This window comes from Punica granatum, chromosome 1 (assembly GCF_007655135.1).
Source record: "Punica granatum isolate Tunisia-2019 chromosome 1, ASM765513v2, whole genome shotgun sequence".
Classification (NCBI taxonomy): Eukaryota; Viridiplantae; Streptophyta; class Magnoliopsida; order Myrtales; family Lythraceae; genus Punica; species Punica granatum.
Genome location: NC_045127.1, coordinates 50,709,284 through 50,727,389, shown reverse-complemented (window position 1 = coordinate 50,727,389; position 18,106 = coordinate 50,709,284). Strand labels below are relative to the sequence as shown.

Genomic DNA, 18,106 nt, shown 5'->3' with positions numbered 1-18,106 from the left:
AAACTAAGATAGTCTAATTATATGGTACGGTACACATGAAAGGAATTAAAATATGAAAAAGCTACAATTGATTCTAACAAATAGAGAATATTCTTCTGGAAATTAATATGGAGTCAACTAGAAATGTAATCGATAAAAAATGATAATTGAGCATTCAGGGATATAAACAAATTATGAAATATTATGGCATGTATGGTATGAGATAATATAGACTGGAATGAAATGAATATCTCACACTTTTACTCAGTTTTCTTGGATGGTGTTACGACTTTTATATATTAGTTAGAAAGATAATTTTATTTAGAGGTATTTTTTTCCTCAACTTGATGGAGCATTTTTTTTTAAGAGATCTTAAGTAAATCTCACTTCACCATTCCTACTAAATTTTTTATGTATTAAATATTTTTTAATCTTTTATAACTAAAAATATATGTAGGTCTTATCTTGATAAATAAACTTGTTTGCTTAGATATACATTCATATTCTCAAAGTCAATCTTAAAAATACAGTTGTATTGCACTATACAAAATATATTGAATTATTTTTCATTCCATTCTCGCGTAATAAATGGATTTTAAAAGTTTATTGGAAAAGGAAAAGAACAGGGGAACGAGATAACAGATATGTTATGCCAACGGACCTCAGTACGTAGTATATCTGCAAGTATAGAGATATAAAAGATAATCATTAATTTCGTTTTGGCTGAAAGATAATAGTTAACTACCAAACCGTACTTTTGCATGCTTATTATATCGCATTTTTGTCTCCAATAATTTTTCATCTCTGCCCTTTGAAACTGAATTATATAATGCATATATACATATACATATTTTTGGGAGAATTATTGTAGTTGCTGTTAATGTGGTACCTCCCCCTACCTAATGCATAAACGAAGGACTCAGATAATAATAATTAAAAAAAAAGGATAAGATAATCAGTGGACGGAAAGGATAAGTTATATTGCGTTTTACATTGGAAGAATGATTGAGTTATACAATGAAGCTGTCTATTTATAAATTACAAGAAAATGAACAGTAATTTTAAAAATAAATATTAATAGATGCAATATATATATATATGTCAAACTTGAAAATCGCTCTTGCTCGTATTCTCTCTATTTCGCAATTCATTTAACCATACACCACAATAGTTACAGTCACGACTTACGAATATATGTGGCTGACATGTGCTGCCTATTAATCTATTAAGCATATTGCGTTACTTACATGCACTAATTGTTGGAGTTACATGATAATTCTGTCGTGATGGCCGACTGAATGCTCTTTACCCCTCATACTAATTAGAAGAGTCGGGCTCTGAATTCTGATGGGGTCTGTGTCGGATATTTGATGAGTTGCAATTCCAAAACACGCTTTGAAGGGGAAGATTACATTCTACTCTATGTACCCTCTGAACAACTCATTCAGATCCTAAGTGGGATTCTCGATCTGATATTTTTTTTAATTGTAACTAGTTGGACACTAGAAATATGTTGTTACTAAAAGTCCTCTGCGTATGTTGAAAATGTCAAAACCTATTAAAACATTTTCCAATAAGTGTTGACCTCCATATATTGAAAAGAGAGTTGTATATTATTTGGGAGTCAATCAGTATCTTTGAAACATTCTAATAGATTGTTATAAAAGAAATTAAGAAGTTTACAGGTCATTTTAGCAATATTATAATTCGTGGAGAAAAGAGAAAAAGAAAAAATTGGTGAACACACACAGGTTCGACAAATTATGCCATTGGACCATATTTCATTAGTTTTTATATAAAATAAAATAATAAATAGCAATCTATATATAACTAAAATTCATTTTGGAGCATAATAAATGCTTTAAAGAAAATTTAAAATATGGAAAAGGAAAATTAAAAATAAATATATTAATCAATATCTTTTAATAAATGCAATTAATGTATTTAAATCTCCTACTAACTATATATAATAATTAAAAGAAAATTTAAAGAATATGGAAAAATTAAAAACAAAGAATAATAATTAAAATTACTTATTAAATGTACCTAAATCTCTTACTAATACAATTAAGAGAAATTTTTTGTTGTAATTTCTTAATTATATATAAGTGATAAATGTATAAAAACAATTAACTTAACATAACATTATAAAAATTGAGCCTAACTTATAGAAATTGATATAAATTTTTTGATATTCTTGCGAAAATTAATTAAGCATATATATAATTTATCATAAAACTAAACATATATATGTACGGACATATTGAGAAGTAATATTTAACGTGTTAAAAATAAGAATCATGAATCATATAAATGATTACCTTTTAATAAATTTTAAAACAATAAGAAATATATAAAATAATATATAAGAAATCGAGTTAATATACATATATAAAATATATATAATGGCTCATTATATAGAACAATAACAATCATTACCCGTGAAGGAAGATTATATAAATTCAAAAAATGATATTATATAGAATAATAATAATCTTTATCGAAAAGTAAGATTCCATACATTTGAAGATAATATAAAAGAATAAAAACATATAAAAATAATTATAATTATATAAAATACAAACTAAAATTATGAAAGAAATTAAATAAATTTACGAGATATAATGAAAATGTTGATTATAAAATTATAATTGAACTATTCAATTACATTCATGTAACTTTATTTAAAATTATTTTTGGAAATTGGTTGTTAAGAACTTTTATTTTCAATTAGTAATAATAATACTAATAAGTAAATTAATATCTTAAAACTATGATAATTATTATTCGTATAAAATATAAATATATGAATACAAATTCATGGGATTGAATACTAGCAATTATTATAATATGATTATAATAGTAATAGTAATAATTAGTGATAGTAATAGCAATTGAAAGGTTCCTAAATAACCTACAACATTCAATAGTACGTAACATTTTTTTTTCCTGATCATTTGATCTAACTATTATGTAAGCATATAATGGATATAGCTAATCAAAGAATGCTTGTAACAGCAAATTGTGCTCTCGCTTCTCGGTGGGTGGACTTTATCTACTGTGTCGAAATTCGAAATCTATTGAAAGCAAGCATTTCATTATTAATGCCAAGTCAACGCCCCAATGAGATAAATTAATCTCAACTTCCATTGAGATTTCTCATGGTTTAAACCAAAAAAATAATACTAATAATTAACAAGACCTGTCCTGTTATGCTTATAATATCGGATATGTTTCCCCATAATTTACTCATCTTTGCCTTTTGAAAGACACTGGAGCTAATAATATTATATGTATTTATATACACATAAATTAGAGAGAGTTATTTCTTATTTGTAGATCCAGTTGACGTGGGGCACGTCTCCCTACCCAAAACCCATTTTTAAAGGTTCACCCGAAAAAATCCAAATCCAAAGAAAGGACCATTTGTAAAATAAGGACAAGTTATAATAGTGCCTCCATCACCCTCCATATCTCCGATGTAGATTATTAGCATATATGTGCAACGTTTTCTTATGTTTCAGATTAGTGCGTGCGCAACACTTGTATGAAGTTATGCACGAAATCAGCATATATATTGGCATAATGCATGGGGAAGGATTGCGCATAAATTCGACAGATAAACGCGAAACAAACACATAGATAACACGCGCCCTAGTATGAGCAATCGGGTGGACTGAGCAACAGCATATCTACTATACCATGTTAATTAAATTGTTAAAAGGGATTAGATCTGCATCGATCTCTGAGAAATGCTTCGAAGGGAGAAGTTGATTGAATTTTTTTTTTTTAAAGGTGATGTGAGATTCTTAACACTAATTGAATTTGCACCTAACTTAATTTAACAAGTCGGACACCGTAAACATTGTTAACAAAGACACTTATATAGCATTAAGTAATGAACTTAAGTTTGATTTAATTTGATTTGAAGAAATGAAGACAAAAATAGTTGAGAAGATTAAGTTAAAGAATTTGAAAAAGAAGGTAAAAAAGTAATTATTGTAATGTTAAATTAAGAAAAAGCTTTGAAATTGAAAAAAAAAATGTTAAATAGTTAAAAGAATTTATTATTAAAAAATAATTATAATAATAAATATGAAAAAAAAAAAGAAAAAAAAAGTAATAATCATATTATTGAATCGATAAAAATGTTTTGTTAAGTTAAATTTGTTTTTAAAAAAAATAAACCAATAAATTTTCTTTTATTTTTGGCCATAGGACACCTACATGTTGGAAAAGTCAAAATCAGTTGGAACATTTTCAGACTGTGTGGACCTGCATCTAGGAGAAGAGGAGCTGTATATAAATCAATAAGTAGTTTTAAAAATGTATATAATTTGAGGATCAATCAATAACTCGAGAAGGATTATACAATGTCCAGTATCAAAAGAAAGAATCTTTAAAAATGATTCATCTTACGTTGAATCTAAGTTAGACGTTTCGTCTCAAAATGAGATAGAAAAAGCGATTTACATTTATTTGAGAATGAGCATATCTTGACATAGGATAACTATTTATAGCACGATTTCATCTCATCCTTATGTACCAAATATAATCTTAGAGATACGATCCGGAAAATGAAATTAAGTGGGGGGAGTGGACATGCGTGAACGTGGCATGGTGGAGAAAGACTATGGGAAGGGACCGAGCAAATTTTAAAAACAAATTTGAGGTTCGGATCGAACTCAACTTTCCCATAAAGTGACGACGATGGGAAGGGGAAGGACATCGATAGCTACAACCCCCGACATGCCCACTTTGTCTCTTTCGGTCACCCTTTTCCTCCCTCCGGCATCGTCACATTAATTGAGATTCCCTTACCCCACAATCAAATCCAACGCGAAAGAGAAATAAATTCAATTTCAAACAGTTTTTTTTTCCATGTCCCAGAAGAAAATATTACTGAGAAATTCACAACAAACATTATAAAAAACAAAAGAAAAAAGAAAATAGCAATAACAAGACATACAACTGAGTAAAGAAGGTATAATAGAGTATCGCACGCTTTCACCTAATATCGAAAAGTTTCAAGTTTGACACAAGTTATGAGATTATGGTACCTAATTATTTGTTATTAAAATTTTTATTTCATTATATTACATACATGGGCCTTTCTTTTAATCAGAAAAAAAAAACAACTGAGAAATGCCTGTTGAATTGTAACGTGATGGTCGGCAATCTATAATTAACTTTCCTCGACAAGTGACGATTAATTAACACTTAGCCCAATAAAATAGAAGAAAGCAGAGTTTTTCAGAAGAAAAGTAATACTTAATAATGGATAAAGAACCCAATCCATCAGCATCGATAAATAAATAAATAAATAAAGACAAATGGATCTCTTGTTCGCTGGACAAATATATGTAGTTAATTCAAAGTAATTGTATCATATGATTAAATTATACCAATTTTATTCACCCAAAAAAATATTAATTTTAGAGTAAATTATATAAATTTTGAAATAGATGACACTAATGGTGCACTTGGTTTGATTTTGATTTTGCTTCTGGAAAAGGACAAATGAGATGTGATTATAAATTTAACTTGAGAAACGTGTATTTTTATTGTGTAGTGTGTTGAGTTAAAGTTAAAGTTAAAATTTTTAACTTGAAAAGTATGTGTTTTTATTGTGTAGTGTGTTGTGTTGAAATTAAAATTAAAGTTAAAAAAATTTTATTAAAAATCCAAACGGGGCCTAATTTTTTAATAACTTATTCGAAACTAGAGGAGTTTCACTTTAACTTTTTAATAAAGAATTTATTATTGAAATAAGTTATTTTTAATTTATTGATACTCTTTTCTCATTACAAAATATTTTCATCATTATCATTGATTTTCTATTCCTAAATTTTTTTTCTTAACTAATAAGTAAGCAATTAATTGTTCAATACTTAATTTATTAAACAACACTTAGCTCTTTAAATAGTTAATAATTTAGGATAATTATTTCCATTAAGCTGCACCATAGAATTTCGAGAAAAGTACAAAAACTCTATTGTGATTTGAGCTTAAGTGTGTAATTTTTCGAGGGACAACCAACACCTTATAGTTTACTTTGTAAGACATAAGGGATCTCACCGTTAGTTTTTTAGTTACTTTTGGTTCTCAAAATTTTCTTTTTGCCATTATTATCTTAAAACTTTTAACTTTTTGTAATTTGACCCTAAATTCAAAAAAAAAAAGGTGAGGGGTTGGGGCCTCCAATCGGAGACTCCAACCCCACCACCGATGTCGCCGATACCCACAGAGGACATTGGAAACCTCGAGGGTGGAGTCGAGATTGCTAATTGATGGCCCAACGCCCGAATCGATCAGGATCTCAAACTCGAGATCCCGAATGATTCGGGGGTTGGGGCTGCTAATTGAGCAACCCTGACCCCACCTCCACGGTCACTGACATTCTCTGTGGGTGCAGGGGATATCGATGGTGGGGTCAAGGTTATCGATCGGAGGCCTCAACCCTCTACCCTTTTTTTTTTTTGAATTTTAGGATCGAATTGGAAAATGTTGAAAGTTTAAGAGTAATAATGGTAAAAACAATTTGAGGACCAAAAGTGAGAAAAAAACTAATCGCGAGGCCCCTTATGTCTTTCACAAAGTAAATCACAAGGTGTCAGTTGTTCATGAAAAAATCGCAAGATTCAATTTGTCCCAAACTCAAATCACAATGAGACGTTTTTGGTATTTTTCCTAGAATCTATTATCTCTCCTTGTTCACCTCTTAAAAGAATTACTTGCAAATAACTAAGAAATTTCAAATTCGATACTCAGTGGGATTACCTATACTCATTCATTAATTATTAGGATTTTAATTTTATTGTATTATACTCACATACTTCTCTTATAATAATAATAATAAAAAGGCTACTTGCGGAGAGAGACTATTAACACAAAGACACTGGTCATTAACCTGTAACTCATGGCTCTAGGACAAAAGTTTGGAAAAGCAAAATAAAATACACGTAAAATTTCACCAGTAAAATTCAATCCCATAATGTCTCGATTCCAATTAATAATTTATATCTCTTCACTTGAGTCTTTTTTGTAATCATTATGATTTCCCTATTCTTATTCCTACTTACATTCATTGGACCCCTCTTGTGAAAAAGTAAAGTAAATAATTAATAATTTTAGAGGGGGGAAAAAAAAGGGGGGCTTCTAGAAGCCCCAAGCATTTCTGTCTTCAATGATTCAATCAACTCAATTTCAACTTCAATTCTATTTCAATTCTTCTCTCCACTCCTACATAAACGAAAAGCTTCCGGACACATAATAAAGAGACTCCCTCCTAGCCTTTCCTCTCTCTTCCATCACTTTGCTCTTCTCGCAAGCTCTGGACCACTCATGGGCCTAACCTTCCCGAGCTTGGCCATGAGCATGGCGAAGGGCTTGACCTTCGTGCCTCTCAAGGCCCTCCTCCGCCACCTCGTATACGTGTTCCTAGCAACACTCGCCCGCTCCGGCTTCCTCCGGCTTCGACAAGGGGGAGGAGAAGAAGAAGAGGAGTCGTTGGATCAGTCGAGCAACATGGTCCTCGTGATGGACGGGTCCTCACCCTTGCTGGTCCACGTCCGCGTCGTCACCGCGATGATCAAGAAGCGGGTCCCCGTGGTAGAGTACGGCGACCTCCTCGAGAGGAATGCCGGCGGCACGACCGGAGGGGCAGAAGAGGTGAGGTGCGCCGTTTGCCTGAGCGGGCTGCTGAAGAAGGACGAGATAAGGGAGCTGCGGAACTGCGGTCACGTGTTCCACCGGCAGTGCTTGGATAGCTGGGTGGATCTTGATCACGTGACCTGCCCTCTCTGCAGATCCTTGCTTCTTCCCCCTTCCTCCAAAATGGGGGTGGCGAGGACCCCCGCCACCTCCTCGACCGTCCTCGCCGCCTGCCCCAGCCGTCAACGAGGAGGAGATACGGCGACGGGCTGAGCAATCGAGTTGTTGAGGCAGTTTGACATAGGTGAACTCCCTGCCTCCGGTTAACCTACTTTCATCACTATCAGATGGACTAACGACGACCTAACATTAGACTTCCATGACCCGTGTTATCATTAGATTCGTGACAATGTAGTTATGACCGGAATTTGTCAATCTAGCGATGTCATCGGCATTGCTCTGCTATGTAATCTTCTTCTAATGCCATGCTTGTCATGTGATCCCCGTGCACATCAATTTCTCGGAATCTATGCCGGTACTCGCTATTTAATGTCACTGCAAAATTATGCGACTGCAGACGTGCAAATGCAATTACCCATCCCTTGAAATAAATGCATCATTAAACCGTAAGACCAAGTCCCAGCGATTGGGACTCCTTATCGGTCCCACCCATCCCTTGATTGGTGACAAAGCACATGCATCGCATCCTCATCCCAAATAATCCGCAGCATTGTTCTTGTAAATTTCTCGCAGCTGTCATTTGTCGTGCCTCGATGTCGTTGCATAAGTGCATCCACCATTTTTCTGCCGAGGAACTGGACAAAGGATGTCTGATACAGTACCGTAACAGCCCGATGTTGGAGAGAAGCTTCCGTTGAATATGACATTTAATATCAGCAAATTGGACTGATCCCTTTACCTTAGTCGGTACAAACAAGAGTTGTTGTAGAACCAACACCAAGGGCACTCATAGTCCAGGGGCATCGAACGTAGTATGTCGCCAAGCAGTACTACGAGATTTAAATTAATCTATTATGTTATGTAATAATCAACATGTTCCAATAAAAAATAAGACAACTAGCTTTCCTAATAGACGGTGAGAGCTGGGAAGAAGACACCAGTAAATTCAAACTGCCTCAGAGGATAAAAGATGGCTTGTCCTCACTCTCATCCTTTTCAACAACATTCCTAAACGATAATCCTCGGAGCTCGATATATTCCAATAGCCAGCCCCTGCTTGGACACGAACCTGGAAAATGGGTTTCCCATGTGCTAGCATTAGAATGCCAAAACTCTTGGGCATAATCATCGTTTTGAAGATCCTACGCTTCATCAACTTAATACCAAGCCTGTTTTTCAAGGACCCAAGTTCGATTGACTCACCCGAGCAAGAAATTGAACCCAACGGGAGCTCTGCAAATGAAGTTCCAGCTGAGCAGCAGCCATCCGCATCACTGGTCCCAGCACCAGTAATTCCTTCCACAACATCAAAGAATCTTCGAGTTGTTGAGTTCGGTGCTTTTCTGGGGCGGCTGAATCAGGAACAGGATGGAGATAGTCCATGCTCAATCTGCCTGAATGCAATCGAAAGGAGCCATGAGATTAGAGAGCTGAGCAACTGCACACATGCCTTCCACAGGGAGTGTTTGGACAGTTGGGTGGGTGAGGGTCATGGGACCTGCCCGCTCTGTAGAGCCATGCTCTTCACGGGGCTGCAGAGTCGAGACCCTAGTGCCATCGAGGGGAATTATTACTTGTTCGGTGAGGAATATCTCTAGTCTAACAGGTTGAGCTCATCATATGTTTCATGTAACAGAAGCCATAACTAGGATAAGCCAAAAAATCACAATGCGGGCAAGTGATAAGCTTCTTAGCTGCCCACCTGCAATAACTTTGCTTCTTGTAAATCTGCAATTGGAACCAAAATCAAGATCCTCTTTTTAGAGGACACTGCCCCTTCCACAGCAATCTTTGATTCATCACGATCAATATCAACAATTCAATCATGATGAAGAAGCGCAAACAATCAGATTAATGGAGTAAGAACCAATCGAGCAGCAGCGGATGTAGGAGAAGATATCAATAAGCAGTGGTCATCATTCATAAAGCAGAATTCCCAATTTTACACCGCAACCCTCAATTCAGCAAGACTGTATCACAAGACTGAAATTCAACATCCATAGAAACCAAATTACACATCCTACACCCTAGCTTGATCGCAATTAACCTCCGAAACCATAGAGGGTGCGGCCCTGCCTCTTGAGCGCGTACACAACGTCCATGGCGGTCACGGTCTTCCTGCGGGCGTGCTCAGTGTAGGTAACAGCATCACGGATAACATTCTCCAGGAAGATCTTCAGGACGCCTCTCGTCTCTTCGTAGATCAGCCCACTGATACGCTTGACCCCTCCCCGGCGAGCAAGCCTCCGAATGGCGGGCTTCGTGATCCCCTGAATGTTGTCCCTCAGGACCTTCCTGTGCCTCTTGGCTCCTCCCTTTCCGAGGCCCTTGCCACCCTTTCCCCTGCCCGACATTGTCTTCCCGGCGAAAAAGAAGAAGCTTTCCGACGAATCAAGCAGAGAGAGCAGATCGGAGCGAGGTTGTTTGAGCTTTGATGGATGTGAAGTGGGGAAGACTGCGGAGGTTAGGGTTTTATAAAGGCAAGGCTTTGAAATTTTTGATTTTGCCGCCCCAATTTGGTATTAATTTGGATAATCGCGGTCGCGGGGTCAGCTTCCGGCTAAACTAGTCCGTTGGATGGAATTCTCATCGACGGTGGCGGAGGTCGATCCGCGTGACGCTGAAGTGAGTCATCCTGACCTTTCATTTACAGCTGCCTCGAAGATCCAACGGACGACGAGACTGCCCTTGCCTCCGTGGGATTTTTTTACTTTTCTTCTTATTTTTGTCCAATGTACATAATACCATGCGTCGATTTTTCATCTTTCATTCGGCATATTGCAACTGAATTCTTCTCTTCTTGGAGGAATTGATTATAACCTGTTATATCTGTCCAAATTCGTTCGAAGAGCCGAATGCTCGTACATGGTACATGGACCAAGTCGATGCAAAATGGGAAGGCTAATGAATAAATAAATTTGCATGTGAGATATTAGTAACTCAACATTTTCGGAATCGTCAAGTATATGCCTTAGCCAATCCCACCCTCATACATCGGGAAATATTCCGAATTCCAGGACACGGACAGCTACGGGACTCCTAACAAAATGTTCTCCGTCGGTCCATGTTAGGCTCCCGAACTTGTAACCTCCTCGCGCCTTTTCCCGTACTGAGGCAAAGGAAACCTTGAAAGTAAGAACTTGTGTAGTCGAATTGAACCTTAAAACTTGAGGCTCGACTTTCATACTAGTTCCATAGGGAGGTTTCACTACTGCCTCGTACACGGAATCCTCGGGCCCCACGTTCGTGACCGTCCTTGTAACTGTCAATCTCCTCCTGAGGCTCGGGATCACGATGGAGGGGAGGTTGAGGTTCTGCCCATGGTGTTGGTCTTTTTTGCACCTGAGCTTGGTTTCCGTCAAGTTCGCGACTGATTCTCTGCTGTAGCCCATGGAACAGAGAAACCGGATGTAGTCACTGATGGTTGTATCGTACACGAGCCCGGGGTCCATTGCTTTGTTAGGATCGACATGGCCGCCTCCTATATCAAATGGGTCACCAATCTTGTCCGTGGGCCCTCCATCGCAAATTTCGTTCCCGTCTGTTCCAGTTTGAGATGCTGCGGAAGAAGAAAATTATTTTCCTCACTCCCTATGACATACAGAACCAAACCGAAAAACGAGCAATATGGATTCACGGGTTAAATCCATAGTAATGGTTCCAGCTGGATCTATACATATGATTAGATTTTGCCGTCTATTCAGTCTCTTTGGTTTCTTAAACTATTTTCCGGGTGGTGATCTTGCTTCGTACATATAGCAAAGAGGAAGCTACGGACATCGGACTAACCTGTGGTGACGAGAGCAGATCTTATTGCACCAGGCGACCAATTTGAATGCATGGACTTGATGAGAGCAGCGATCCCCGCCACGTGGGGAGCAGACATTGAAGTTCCGGAAAGCAACTTATACTCCGCGCCTTTCTCATCAGATGATGGAAATGCTGCCAGAATGTCCACTCCTGGGGCGACTATATCAGGCTGCAACAAGTAGGATAGCTTACAATATTGGTGAGGTTCATTGCAATCAATAGTGATGGTGCTGAGGTGGTCATTTTCCATTGAACCATTCGGGTACTTATGAAAGGAACAGTTAGTGATTTTACCTTTAGCACTTGAGGAGATATCGAACTCGGCCCTCGGGATGAAAAAGATGCCACTCTTGGCGAGGCCAATTTCCCAAAAGCACTGCTTGGAAAACCCAACTTGGCAATAGGAAACCTTCAGGAATTCCTACAGTCACTCAATTTTTTATCATGGAATAGAAGCACTCAATATTCATTGCTCTCTCGAATGTCTTCTTTCCTTACCTCGCCCTTCTGATGTAGGTAAGTATTTGTGTTCCGATCCCGTAATCTACTTTGACGCATGGTATGACGCATGGATTTGACCCATCTTCGCGAGATTGTGCATATATTACTCCAATCCCACCTGCTTCTGACACTGCAGCTGATGCGGAAACCATGTCCTGCTCATCTGAAGTCTTGAAGCAAAGCACTATCTTTCCTGCTGCTAGGGTCTTATTGAGACTACCTTCCCCACATCCCTTCCTAAGTGAAGATAAGCAGCACATTCGACCTTAGATGATAAATATGTTATAGACATGGCAAATTTCACATTTGATGGCCAAGACTTTTTCCTTGAGATCAGATTGGTTTACAGTTTCTTCTTGGAACTTAATTATATGCTCTTGGAAAAAATCCGGAACATAAAAGGATGGCGTCCTTACACATACTCTGCCGAAGCAACAGCTATCCTTTCAGAGTACGTGACAACATAGAAGCCACGGTGGTCTTTCCCGGTATAAAGTGATTGTCCCTGCAATGTCAACCATAACAGAAGTTGCCTGTAGCTATGCCGTTAATGGAAAGAAAAAATATCTCGTATATAAATGAATTCGTGATATTATATGTGTTGCCTAGCTGTTTGAATTCAATTAACTCACTACAACATATACTATACCCAAAGGGTGCGGTTATTCCCGAGCATGATCGCTGCCATGAACCTCCGGTCGGTTGTGCTTGCTCCCACTGTGATAAGCCATGGAGCAACGTTTGCGACAGTCCCTGATATAGGGCCATCATTTCCTGCAGAGGCAACCACCGTGATCCCCTGCGCCACCGCGTGGAAGGACCCGATGGCAATGGAGTCCCTTCGATCAGCGTATGGAAACAAGGGAATCTCATCTCCCAAGGATATAGACAACACGTCCACCCCATCGTGTATCGCTTTATCAAAGGCTTTAAGAATGTCCGCATCGGAGCAGGCGTGCTGAAAGAACCAGCAGGCCTTGTAGATAGCCAGGTGGGCACGCGGTGCACCTCCTCGGGCTAAACCTTCTGCTAGCCCATAATCATTCGCGTTCTCCACGAAATTTCCTGCGGCAATCGATGCCGTGTGGGTCCCATGCCCAAACGAATCCCGCGCAGACTTAAACTCTCGATATTCCCCAGTCTTGTTAGTGGAAAATGTTCCGAGGCCCCCAGCCAGAGATCCCTTCACAAACCATCGAGCCCCAATGAGTTTCCTGTTGCAGTTGGAGGCATTGAAGTGCTCTCCTCGTTGGCATATTCCCTTCCACCGGGATGGAACTGGGCCCATTCCTTCGTCACTGAAACTCTTCGATTCAGGCCAAACTCCTGTCCAGATTATCTGCAAACTCGTATCAACATCTTTCAGAAGGTATAGTTAAATGTCAACTGTCGAGCATGTACCTGAATCTATTATGCCAATGATGATTCCTTTCCCCATTTTCCCGTCAGTCAGAAGGCTTTGTTTTGCTCTGTGTAGTTCCAGCCCAATGAAGTCCCAGCTTCTAGTCGTATGGAGCTTGTGCATGCGACTTGGAAGTACTCGGACTACGACGGGAAATTCTGCAAATCATATAGCAGCTGCTAAGTTGCTTTTGTATAAAAAACCAAACTCTGAAAAATACTTAGTGGAAATTATTCAAATGAGTATTATGCTGATAAAGATATTGCATTACTGGAAATCTCTTCGGCCTCAGATTGTGTTAGTCTTGCTGCAAAGCCAGAAAAGCCATGCTTGTAGCTGTAAACCATGGACCCTCGAGCAGCTTCTTTGCTTCGGTGTCATCATATACAGACACAGTTTCAGCAAATTGGTGTATTTAACTAGAGTATAGAACAGTCTAGGACTATACCAAACCTGCCTAAAACGTTCGACAGTAACTCATGGTGAATTTCTTTCGTAATCTTCGGGTCATCATGCTTCTTCTCGCCCATGTATACTATGTGCACCTACAAACATTCTCAATGATCAGCTCCTATGCCACAGATAAAGCATGCAAACATAAATGAGAACCATCATACATGCTTTGTCGCCTCAACGACTACCACCGAAAAATGATGATTATCCTGCAACAGCATGAACGTAACAATTAGAAACAGGAGCCTTTTTGCTGCCAACATCTTGTTTCTTAAATGAGCATCTGTCGCTCTGGAACATAGAGAAGAGGGATCGGAGCTTTATGCTGCATTACATCCTTAGCAAAATAAACTGCAATGCCGTAAACGAAAAGACTCAACTTTACCCTCCAGTGCTTAATGGGTTCACCGTCATCGTCCACTTTTCAATGCATCATTCTACTCTGTCCACTTCAAGAGAACTCCAAGCAGACTGAGAAAGTGATCCTTTTCTCTTTCATCTTTTGCTTAGATTCCACTCTGACGGGAATGAGTAAAATTCCTTTTCCTTGAAGCTTTTCCGATGGGGCACTTTATCAGAATAAAGATGCAGACATGGTTATAATAGGAATATGTTTCGCCCTGCCATGTTTTAGATGAATGATGGTGGCAATGCATGCATCGACTCAATCAATACCCTCTGGCTACTTTCTTTTTTACATCCACTGAACCTCCTTCATGGAAAAAGGAATCAGAGTCGGGACCCTGCAACATCGTGGACAACTATTTTCACTCCTTGGGACCCTGCAACATCGTGAATCAAAGGCGTCATCCCGCGTTCTCTTGTTTTTTTTTTTTTTTTCGTTTTTATCAAAAAACAGGTAACTTTGTACGAGTCACTCATGAGTCAAAACCAATCAAAGCTCTGTATTCCATTTCCATATTCCCAATCCTCGTATTTCCATTACTTTCGTTTGCTTTCCAGGAAAATAAAGTTAAAACGTCAGAAGAATGGCGTTGCTTTGCTGCAAGGTCAATGACCTCCATGATGTTCCTAATTAATGTAGTTTGGCATAGATTGAGGGAATCGCAAGATGTCTTTTCAATTTCCAGATTTATCAATGGGGGCTCGATGGCGATATCATCATCGGGTCAACTTCTGCATTGGTGATTTGCTAATTGAGCTAATAACCGGGATCAATGCATAAAATCGAGTTTATCCAGCGCAACTGTATTCCCTGTGACGATGATAAAGGAATTCCGGGATCAATGAAAATGATTTTGGATGATCATGCAATTGAGGAAACACAGAGAGTAAAAGGTCGTGGGGGACCAACAAGAAGATTGTCCCATGGTCGTGAAAGATTTGTGTCGGTGGGGGTTCGACTTGTCACACGTCTTGCTGTCTGTATAAAGAGCAATTTAATATATGCTTATGGACCGGCGATCATGAAGACAGTGGCAATGACTGTGAGTACTTGAAGGAGCTAGTCATTTTGTAATAGAAGATCATGCATGTGCTTCTAATTCCATCCGTACGATACCAAAAATAAAACGAATCGCATTCTGCACAATATCAATGAAAAACGTGCATTTCCACATGCGATGAGATATCGAGAATTCGGGTATGTTCTTTTCAAAAGGCGCTCTGTGTCCAGCAAAATGTTTACCGTGAAAAACCGATCTCTCGTGGTCCAAAAATTGGTAATTGATATACACTCGTGGGAACCGCTTATGGATTTTTGGGCTTTGGTTAATTGAATAACTTAAGCCTTGATGGCGTCGAGCATGCACTAGACATATATAAGCCTCTACTGGCGACGTTCCATCAACATAGGTGCAGTCCATGGAGTTTATCCAACAAACGGCAGCATCGATCTTCTATGGGGGTTCACAACCATCATCTCTGCACCAGTAGACTTAAGTTAATCTATAAATTAACGCCGAGTTTTCGACATAAAGAAGGCCGTGAAGTTCGCTTTCCCGGTATAATTTCTGATTGTACGTCCAATTGTTAATTAGACACACAAGAGAGTAAGGATATGCGGTCCATCTATTATTACCATATCGGGTGAAATTTGAATTGAAAGTTCGCCTTTAATGGAGCTCTAAAAATGCTAACGCTGGGACCCCCCCTGCACGCTGTCTTCCAATTGAAAAGGATTGCCCAAGGTCATGCAATAGGGACATCCAAAGTCCTGGCCCCCAACTTGCGCGACAGCTCCGAGACCTTTCGAACACCCGATAAAAAAAAAAAAAAAAAGGGACCGCTCGAGGACCAAAATGCCCTCGTCTATCTAGCTAGCCCGGGCCGCGGACTACTATGTTGTTTGATCATGCTAGAAATTATTAAAAGAATTACGCAAAGATGCACTGCCGTGAATTTAATGTTTCGCAAAATCGTGAATAATATGTCAAAACTGCAAAATATGTCCGCGTGAACCTCGTTGGCATCCTATGTCATCATACATATTAAATCTTAGTTCTATATGTCTGACAACTATGTAATATCATATAACAAAAGTATCAAAATTCTTGGAATTTAAACAACTAATTATCTCTGGGGATCAAAACACAGCCATCACTTGCCCATCATTTTATATCATTCTTGGCCTAAACTAAAGAGTATATGTATCTTATAGGAAACTATTAGGAGTGTCGACGATTAAGAAAAACAACATGGAGGACGCCACTCTACCTATCATATGCCCTTCAATATTCACGTAATCCTAAAAGTACATGGGGCACACATATCAATCATGTCCTAATTAAAATACTGAAAACCTGCAGAAAAGAAAAGTCATTAAAAAAAAAAAGACAGAGTGGTTGATGATAATCATGATATATATAAATGCCTAATTAAGATTTTAACACAGATAAATGACAAGTTATGCTCTGCCCATAAATAGTGTATATCTAATTTACTTGCCCCGTATTTCACCCAAGAAAGACAGTGTTTTGGAACTTTTCCTATTTATCAATGTGAAGGCCGCGGGTATGGTTAATGGTAATCACAAAAAATAAGATAAAAACTATCTTTCAAAAATATTCTTCTTTTCATTAGTGTTAAATTATAATCCGAAGCAACTAAATTTATATATATTTATACAGATGATTGATTTTATATATGAAAAGTTCCAATGGTGGACCCGTTATATAAAGTATGATTAATGAGCACATATGAAATTTTAAATCCTTTTCGAAAGAGTAGTTTCAATGAGGTGGGTTGTGAAAGATTCATGGTATGAGCCATACATGGAAGTTAGGGCAATTGGGCAGTTGAGTTAGTAACATCCATCCATCACCACCAGAAAATGATTATTAATATGATTAGAGCTTAACATTATCATGTCTTTTTCGTTTGCCCAGCGTCTTGTTTTTTGGATAAGTAGCATTATTAATTATTGAATTTGAAAAAACAATTATTTTTAAAATAACCATCGCTCTTATCTAGTTGGTTGAAATGTTCCAACTTAATACAATTTACAATTATTCGCACATATTATCATTACATTTTGCTTTTTGTTCAATCTATTTATTTTGAGCCAAAGAGTTTATTTACCTAACGGGGCAGATAAATGAAATAGGGAAATTGCACCATACATCTTGGTTTCTGAAATAATTTCACCAACCCTTCTCTTTTTTTTTTCATTTTATTCCGTTTTAATTCCTCAAGTTTTCTTTTGTACAAAATTGTCCATAAAAATATCGTAATAATACCATTCAATCCAATTTTGAACGGAAAAATAATCATATGATGTGCGGTGAAAATTTTAAAAAAATTCGTGACGTGTCGTGAAATTTTTTTAATATATTATGCGTAGTGAAATTATTTCAAAAACCATAATGTATGGTGTCATTTTTCCGTTGAAATATTACTTTATTCTTCTGTTTGGAGGAATAATATCATTTAAATCGTAAATTTTGAATACGTTGCTCCCTAAAATTTGAGTCAATATTTTTATTTTGTTAATAGATTTTTTTTTATGTCGTCAATGCTCTGCTACACCCTCATACAGCCGAGACTTTTGATCCAATCGGGCTAATCCTTACTGTCCAATAAATAAATCTCATATTTTATGAATGTATTTAATTCAGACCATTTATGATGGTCCATATAATCATCACCGTTCTAGAATAATTCCCAAGT

At 37.6% G+C, this 18,106-nt stretch overlaps 4 protein-coding genes across 10 annotated transcripts; 2 read left to right on the top strand and 2 right to left on the bottom strand.

The window, feature by feature from the left end:
• Window positions 1-7,196: 7,196 nt before the first annotated feature.
• LOC116210566 (probable E3 ubiquitin-protein ligase RHA4A) lies at window positions 7,197-8,187 on the top strand. Its single transcript, XM_031544473.1, has one exon. The coding sequence runs from the start codon at window positions 7,324-7,326 to the stop codon at window positions 7,903-7,905; it is 582 nt and encodes a 193-aa protein (XP_031400333.1). The 5' UTR covers window positions 7,197-7,323; the 3' UTR covers window positions 7,906-8,187.
• A 701-nt stretch (window positions 8,188-8,888) lies between these two features.
• LOC116207370 (RING-H2 finger protein ATL33-like) lies at window positions 8,889-9,410 on the top strand. The gene has a single exon (XM_031540282.1). The coding sequence runs from the start codon at window positions 8,889-8,891 to the stop codon at window positions 9,408-9,410; it is 522 nt and encodes a 173-aa protein (XP_031396142.1).
• A 289-nt stretch (window positions 9,411-9,699) lies between these two features.
• On the bottom strand, window positions 9,700-10,297 carry LOC116210575 (histone H4). The gene has a single exon (XM_031544485.1). It carries the CDS (start codon window positions 10,164-10,166, stop codon window positions 9,855-9,857), a length of 312 nt encoding a protein of 103 aa, XP_031400345.1. The 5' UTR covers window positions 10,167-10,297; the 3' UTR covers window positions 9,700-9,854.
• Window positions 10,298-10,707: 410 nt separating this feature from the next.
• LOC116210528 (subtilisin-like protease SBT3.5) lies at window positions 10,708-14,546 on the bottom strand. Of its 7 annotated transcripts, none has more exons than XM_031544429.1 (11): window positions 14,359-14,546; window positions 14,143-14,187; window positions 13,979-14,070; window positions 13,797-13,894; window positions 13,525-13,683; window positions 12,773-13,449; window positions 12,540-12,628; window positions 12,121-12,360; window positions 11,917-12,031; window positions 11,602-11,791; window positions 10,708-11,371 (listed from the first exon to the last, which is right to left on the bottom strand). In XM_031544429.1, exons 3-11 carry the CDS (start codon window positions 14,053-14,055, stop codon window positions 10,800-10,802), a joined length of 2,217 nt encoding a protein of 738 aa, XP_031400289.1. In that variant the 5' UTR covers window positions 14,056-14,070; window positions 14,143-14,187; window positions 14,359-14,546; the 3' UTR covers window positions 10,708-10,799. The 7 variants fall into 7 exon arrangements, with proteins under 7 accessions (XP_031400289.1, XP_031400298.1, XP_031400281.1 ...); XM_031544438.1 differs by having other exon boundaries at window positions 14,364-14,546; XM_031544421.1 differs by lacking the exon at window positions 14,359-14,546 and having other exon boundaries at window positions 12,546-12,628; window positions 14,143-14,325.
• Window positions 14,547-18,106: the final 3,560 nt, after the last annotated feature.

Excerpts from the sequence above, each read along its gene's own strand:
- LOC116207370 (XM_031540282.1), top strand. The coding sequence starts at position 8,889 with ATGGGTTTCCCATGTGCTAGCATTAGAATGCCAAAACTCTTGGGCATA.
- LOC116210528 (XM_031544413.1), bottom strand. The coding sequence starts at position 14,241 with ATGTTGGCAGCAAAAAGGCTCCTGTTTCTAATTGTTACGTTCATGCTG. Across the intron at positions 13,895-13,978 it reads CTGTCGAACGTTTTAGGCAG|CAAAGAAGCTGCTCGAGGGT; the intron begins GTTTGGTATAGT and ends ATGACACCGAAG. Across the intron at positions 11,792-11,916 it reads TATCTCCTCAAGTGCTAAAG|CCTGATATAGTCGCCCCAGG; the intron begins GTAAAATCACTA and ends TACTTGTTGCAG.
- LOC116210566 (XM_031544473.1), top strand. The coding sequence starts at position 7,324 with ATGGGCCTAACCTTCCCGAGCTTGGCCATGAGCATGGCGAAGGGCTTG.
- LOC116210575 (XM_031544485.1), bottom strand. The coding sequence starts at position 10,166 with ATGTCGGGCAGGGGAAAGGGTGGCAAGGGCCTCGGAAAGGGAGGAGCC.